Source organism: Anas platyrhynchos, chromosome 2, assembly GCF_047663525.1.
Source record: "Anas platyrhynchos isolate ZD024472 breed Pekin duck chromosome 2, IASCAAS_PekinDuck_T2T, whole genome shotgun sequence".
NCBI lineage: Eukaryota > Metazoa > Chordata > Aves > Anseriformes > Anatidae > Anas > Anas platyrhynchos.
The window spans coordinates 95,553,830-95,560,693 of NC_092588.1; the positions used below are offsets into that span (position 1 = coordinate 95,553,830).

A 6,864-nucleotide genomic window follows, 5' to 3' on the forward strand; every position below is an offset into this window, starting at 1 on the left:
TTAGACTGGTCGTTATGTTGGGAATAGACTGAACTGGCTCAGTCCACACCAGTGTCTACCCTGACATGACAGGTCCTTCCTCTGTAGTCCCCAGAGCAGTAAACTGGTTCTGCAAGGGCATATCAGGCAGTGGGGGAAGTCTCTTCCTTCTGATGGTCCTTACCATAACAAGCTTCATTTTTCTGTTTTGAGCATTGTTTCCTCCTGTGTATTCCTGCAGGGGCAGTTTCTGATTGTGGCTCTGATGCAGACTGCACATGGAACCACCCAACTCCTCAGGTTCCCTGATGTTGTGCAGTCAGATTCTCACTTCCGACAGCAGTTTCGCTACCTGCTGCAGGAGGCCTCCATCTGGGCACAACTTCAGCAAACAGGCCTCTGTGCCTGCCACAGGAGAAAGTCTATTTGACTAAATTTCATTTCCACTGAAATTAAGCTTTTGATTCATCTTTGTAAATGATACCTGACAACTGAAAGAGTTGTGCATTTTGGCAATTCACTTAATTATGATATTCAGGCAATTTTAGGTTTTATTTTTGAAGAAAAAGAATCTTTAAAACATAGGCATTTCATTTTCTCAAATTTATATTGAATATGTACAAGTGAAGTCCAAGAAAATAGCTTGTTATACATGCATACAGATTATGCTTATAAATTCAAATGCATAAGATGTGTACATTTTAATTTATAAGCACAGATATGTAAGTATTGTGGCAATACCTAAAAAGATTTGTTTGTGTACAGGAATCAGTCAAATGTAAGAAGAATGCACACCGCTGTGAAGCTCAATGGAGTGGTGCTTAATAAATCACAACATGCTCAACTAGTTCTCCTGAATATGCCTGGACCTCCTAAAAACAGAAAAGGGGATGAAAACTGTATCCTCTGCTATATTGCTTCTATAGCTTCTGAAATTGGAAGTTTGATTTTTTTGGTTGTACCACTCTCTACTTTCGATTTCACAGAAAAAAATCAAGTGTTGATAGTGCTACCACTGTCAACCACAGAAATTTTGTCAGTTGAATTGATGCAAGACATTCCTCAATGCTGAGTTTTCTTTTAACTTTCTATTTTCTCTTTTCTGTAGGTCAGTAGGGCAGAAAAACACATTTTCTTGTAGAAATCCCCAGAAATAGTCTTCACTTCTTCTTCCTGAGTAAGCAGGTGGAAGTGCCCAAGCGTAATTGGGCAATAAAGGGAGATACACAGGAAAGCTTCCTGATGAACTTGTTTTTTAATTGTACATCAGATATCTTGGGTCATTAGTAGCTGTTTTGCTTCTTTTCTGTGATCTTTTGACTTAACAATACTTCAGACATGGAGTTTTTGGAAGTACTGACAGAAGGTCTGGACAGAGTTCTCCTAGTCCGAGGCAGTGGGCGTGAAGTGATCACCATTTATTCTTAACCTGTTTTCTTCGTTTGTTTGTTTGTTTGTTTGTTTTGTTTTTGTTTTGTGATTCTTGGGGCAGGGGGCAAAATGTGCGACATTATTTGATGTAATTGGAGCGGCTTCATTAAGAGCTCTAGTACATTGCAAACAATCAGCAAACTGAATCTTCTGGTGAGGTGTTCTGTTTTTTTTTTTGTTTTTTTTTTTTTTACTAAAACATTATATTTAAATTATATTTTCAACAGATTTATGTTGAGAATATTTCTGTAGTGGATTAATAAATGCTGCATGGATTAGGATATTTATATATAGCATATTCTGACACCTGTTAATCTGTGGTGAAGCAAGAAATGGTAATGCTATTTTACTTTTAAACATAACCGAAATGTAAGCAACTTTTATTGTTCTTAGTCTCTGCTCTGCTTCTAAATAAAAGGGAGAAGTTGGCTTCCTCACTTACAAAGATGCTGCTATGTTGCTTCTGTTGGGATTAGTTCAGGAAACTTAATTCAGAGATGTGTTTAAAAACAGTCAAATTAGGATGTTGTTAGGTATTTTGAAGTATTTCCCGGAGGTTCATGATTTGCCATGCTTGCTTTAAATAGTGTTTTTTCTATTTAAAATACTTCAGGAAATATATGTATACTTCAAAATCTTCAGGTGACAGTAATAGTAAATTGTACATCTTTTTTTTTTTTTTAATGAGCTACACTATACTGCATAATTATACCAAACAGTCCAATTCATAGGAAGTCTATGATGCAGTATCGCCACTTACTGGAAAAAAAAACTTATAGCTATTAGTAAGCCACAGCAAACTGATCAATGATGTGTATGTAGTCTCTTGTTTTCAGATCTGTGTATTTTGAGAAATGTTGTATGTACACACTGCTGTGAAAATAAAATCTCCTTTTCAGGAAAACAAAACCAAAAGAGACCATAAGTGTTTTATTTGTTCTAGTAGAACAGACAATTTAAGTGCTTGATAGAAGCAAAGTTTCTAGTCAGAAATGTGCCTGTTTTCAATCATTGTTTACTTTTGCAGTTCTAAAGACACTGAGATAACAAAATGATCCGTGAGTAACTTCTCCCTTGTACTATGGCCCTCCAAGTGCCTCTTGATGTGTCCTGGAGGTGAGAGCCATCTGAAGTGCAAAAGGTTGTTTTCCTGACCTGCTGTGCTCCCTGGTTGTCTAGGAGCGTCTTTGGATGCATATCTGAGTTCCTTCTTGAGCTGAAGAAAACAAGAAGACTGGTAGCCTCAAACAAGCAAAATCAAAGGAGATAAGGGATGAAAGCAAGAATGAGGAAAAGAGCTGAAGGAAGATTCCAGGCTGACCCATAGTAACCCTTTGCTCTTTAAAGCTAAAACACATTAAAAACCACACTCATCAAAAAGGAAACACGGAATTGTGGGACTAGCCTACCCCACTGCTGGTCCTCCGTTACTCACATGCTTTAGTGGGAGATAAACTAGGTGAACTAAAATGACCAATTATTGCCAAACACCTGATTCTGCTGAGCCATGTGCCTCAGGAGCAGCTCAGCACAGAAGAACTTGCCTTCGCCGTTTTGGGCTAGCTGGCGAAACACAACTCAGGGGTCCCTTGTACACAGCAGTGTGTTCTTTCCTTGTGGGGTGGCCCAGCTGGGCTGTCCGCAAAACCAGCAGAATGCACATTGAGCCCAAGCCTGGTGAGAACAAGGCTCGCACATGCTGCACCATTCCTAACCTGGGCAAAGTTGAGGGCTTTGAAATTCTTACCGCACTGCAATTCGATAATGCTGTTTGAAAGCAGAAGTAGTTTTGGAAGTGTATCATCTCCTTTGCTGTGCACCTGTGGCCCTGTCTCCAGAAAGAAGGGAATGCTAATTGGGCTAGAATTTGCACTGGGAAGCTAGAAAACCACAGCACCTGTGGTCCTGTCTCTGGAAAGAAGGAAAACTTGGAAAACTCAGGAAAGGTCCTGTCTATGGAAAGAAAGAAACTAAGCTAGGGCTTGCACACAGACATGTGGCAAGCAGCAAACTCGAGCAATGCTAGTATTGTTGTTCCCTCCCGGGCTCCCAGTATCGATGAGTGTCCTACTGCAAGGGAAATCTCTGTCCTGTAGAGATGCCGCTCAATGGGGCCAGTAAGGAGAATGCTGCCCAGGGACTGCCTGTTGCTTTCTGGTTTCTGAGAGACCAAGGAGAGCTGTGGCTCAACTTGAAACTCCAGTTTGTACCACCAAAAACAGGCAGGTCTCTCCACAACAGTTGCTGTCAGGCACTGCCCTGGATGACAACGTTGGCCTTATGGTCCATGCAGAGGTAACTGCTTCCATCCTCCAACCTGACCCATGCCGCACCTCAGCATCCCATTCATTCTTTCAATCAACCCATCAGCTTGGGGATGGTAGGTAAATTGGAATATCCAATCTCCATCTAGCCATTGAGCCCCGTCTAGGACATTGTGTCCACTAAAGTGTGTTCCTTGATGGTTGGGGGCCAATGTAATCCATATGCTATTCAAGACCCAGTGACTAGATGCCTGTACACCTGTTTGCTATAACCTAATTCCTGGAACCAGAGCATCATCTTCCAGGGCTGTGAATTTTTGGTAATTTTTTCTGAGAGTAACCATGTCTGGTACTATAACTACAAGTGGGGGTGTGACTTTGGTCAGCTCTCTACAATCTAAATTCTGCTAAAAGCATTCACGGTTTCTTTAACAATTTCTACTTGTCAAAGTGCCTGAACTTTTATAGTCGCTATCTTGGCAGGTGCGGGCAGCACAACTGGATCCCACTTTGGGAATTCACACAAAGCAGTTACAGAGTGAATAGTAAATCCCGCTTGCGATGTCCCGAAGCAAAAGTGACCGTTTACTGTTTCAACAATTCATCCTGCTAACACATCAATACCCAAAATATATTCTTCAACTGTTGTAATTAACACAATTGTGGTAAATGGGGTGGTATTTCCTTCTGTTAAAGTAACCTTAGCTTGGGGGCTGAGGGGAGGAGGGCGGGAATTTCTGTGCTCTGTGGTGCGGCTTCTTTACCATTAAAATCTCTATGTAATACAGTAACTTCAGCTCCAGTATTATCCACCAGAGCTAACACAGGTAAAATCCCTCCAGACTGACACTTTATAGTTGAAGGAACACAGAGGTGTTGGTCCTCCTTGTGGTAAGAGACTACAGTGTAGATAATTTGGGAGGAACCACCAGACCTTCCTTTCTGCTGTTTTGGCACTTGCCAGGTAGTGCCTTGCCTTGAGATCGGGTGGAGGGGAATTTTATTTTATTTTATTTTATTTTATTTTATTTTATTTTATTTTATTTTATTTTATTTTATAGGTGCTAACTTTTGCCATTGGCGAAACAGTTCTGATGTTGTGTTCCCATCTGATTGTGGGACACCGACACACAATATCATTCCACATCTGTTTCCTTGTATTCTTTTGGAATACAGATGCGTGTGATATGCACCCCTCTGCCTGCCAGCTGCTGCTGCTCCTGAATTTCTGCGAGGGGCTGGGCTTCTACCACCTCCCTGCTTTCTGAATCTGGCTCAAATTCAATCTTGGAGTCTGTTGACTCTCTCCAGATATTTCCATCCCATTCCCAGGACTACCGGCCTCCTTGCAAGGCAAGACACCTTACAGCAAGAGACAGCCACTCCATGTTTCACACTCTTAACCCTCAACACCCAGAAAAAATGGCTTTGCTTCATGCTTCACATGTTTCTTGCAGGAACTGTGTCTTCTTCATGCCTTTGGCCAAGGCATGTGGTACCTTGTAAAACCCCTTGTTTGAAGTGACACCTGTGATGGTGTACCATCACCTGTGCTATGGGGACTAAAAGAATTAAAGCAGGTTCTTTAGGGATACTGAGTAGAATGTGGACGCCACTTAGTTGCGGTTATAATTAGACCTACATTATTAGATAGATTTTTTAGCAATCACCATGGCTTTTTTATTACGTAAGATTTTTGATCACCTAGACACTCTGCCACTTGGGTCAAATTCTTAATAATCATGATCTAAATTCAGAATACATATAAAATTACATGAGTTACTCAATCCTCAGAGGAAACAAGATGATGTTGGCAGTGCCCCTGGCCATGGGGGTCACAGGTTTTGCTGCCCAGCAGCAATTCTGACCTAAGTTCCACTGATAGCTGCTGGGTTTGACGGGTGGTATCTCAAATGCTGCTTTGCTCCCTTGCTTTGTAACGGGTGTCACCATATCTTAGAGACTCCATGCCCAGGGCTTTCACAGTGCTGGTGGGCACATGTGCTTCCAAAAATCATGCAGAGAGGTGGAAGGGGTGACTTGTGATCAGCCTGCCGGCAGATAGCAGCTGCATGCTTCATGAATTTAACTGTATGAAGTTCAACGAGGCTAAGTGCCGGGTCCTGCACCTGGGGCACAACAACCCCAAGCAGAGCTACAGGCTGGGAGATGAGTGATTAGAAAGCTGCCTGGCAGAGAAGGACTTGGGAGTATTGGTTGATAGTTGGCTGAATATGAGCCAGCAGTGTGCTCAGGTGGCCAAGAAGGCCAACAGCATCCTGGCTTGTATAAGAAACAGTGTGGCCAGCAGGGCTAGGGAAGTGATTGTCCCCCTGTACTCGGCTCTGATGAGGCCGCACCTCGACTACTGTGTTCTGTTTTGGGCCCCTCGCTACAAGAAGGACATCGAGGTGCTTGAGCGAGTCTAGAAAAGGGCGATGAAGCTGGTGAGGGGTCTGGAGAACAAGTCCTATGAGGAGCGGCTGAAGGAGCTGGGATTGTTCAGTCTGGAGAAAAGGAGGCTCAGGGGTGACCTTATTGCTCTCTACAGGTACCTTAGAGGAGGCTGTAGCGAAGCGAGGTGGAGGTTGGGCTATTCTCCCACATGCCTGATGACAGGACGAGGGGGAATGGGCTAGAGTTGCACCAGAGGAGGTTTAGGTTGGATGTTAGGAAGAACTTCTTTACTGAGAGGGTTGTTAGGCATTGGAATGGGCTGCCCAGGGAAGTGGTGGAGTCACCATCCCTGGAGGTCTTTAAAAGACATTTAGATGTAGAGCTTAGGGATATGGTTTAGTGGAGGACTGGTTAGTGTTAGGTCAGAGGTTGGACTGTGTGATCTTGAGGTCTCTTCCAACCTAGATGATTCTGTGATGAAATGGCGTTGGTTATGCCAACCATATTGCCAGGTGTCAGGAGCAGGGGGGGACTGGTCTCAGTTTACTCCTCTGGATGTTTTTTTATTTTTTATTTTTTTCTTTCTGTAAAGTGAAAACTGTTTTACAGATCGCTGTTAGCACGTTACAATTAACGATGATCCCAGACAGGAAGACAGGTGAGGACGGACCTCCCCTCCCCGCCACCACGAGGCCGTCCCCCAGCCCTCCGCCAATCGCCGCGCGGGGCGGGAGGGCGGCCGAGTGATGGACACTTGCCTCACCCAATTGTGGGGCGCGCCGCCTATTGGCGC

At 43.4% G+C, this 6,864-nt stretch overlaps 1 protein-coding gene across 4 annotated transcripts in view; it reads left to right on the plus strand.

Annotated features, from left to right (window-relative positions):
- LOC101790697 (solute carrier family 12 member 7) overlaps positions 1 to 2,325 on the plus strand; it is an 87,204-nt gene extending 84,879 nt beyond the window's left edge. For all 4 annotated transcript variants that reach the window (XM_072033230.1, XM_038174329.2, XM_072033228.1 and 1 more), the window contains 2 exons: positions 745 to 878; positions 1,316 to 2,325. In XM_072033230.1, the coding sequence (XP_071889331.1) occupies positions 745 to 878; positions 1,316 to 1,407 (226 nt within the window). In that variant the 3' untranslated portion in view covers positions 1,408 to 2,325. The remainder of the gene's footprint in view (positions 1 to 744; positions 879 to 1,315) is intronic.
- The last annotated feature ends 4,539 nt before the right edge of the window (positions 2,326 to 6,864 follow it).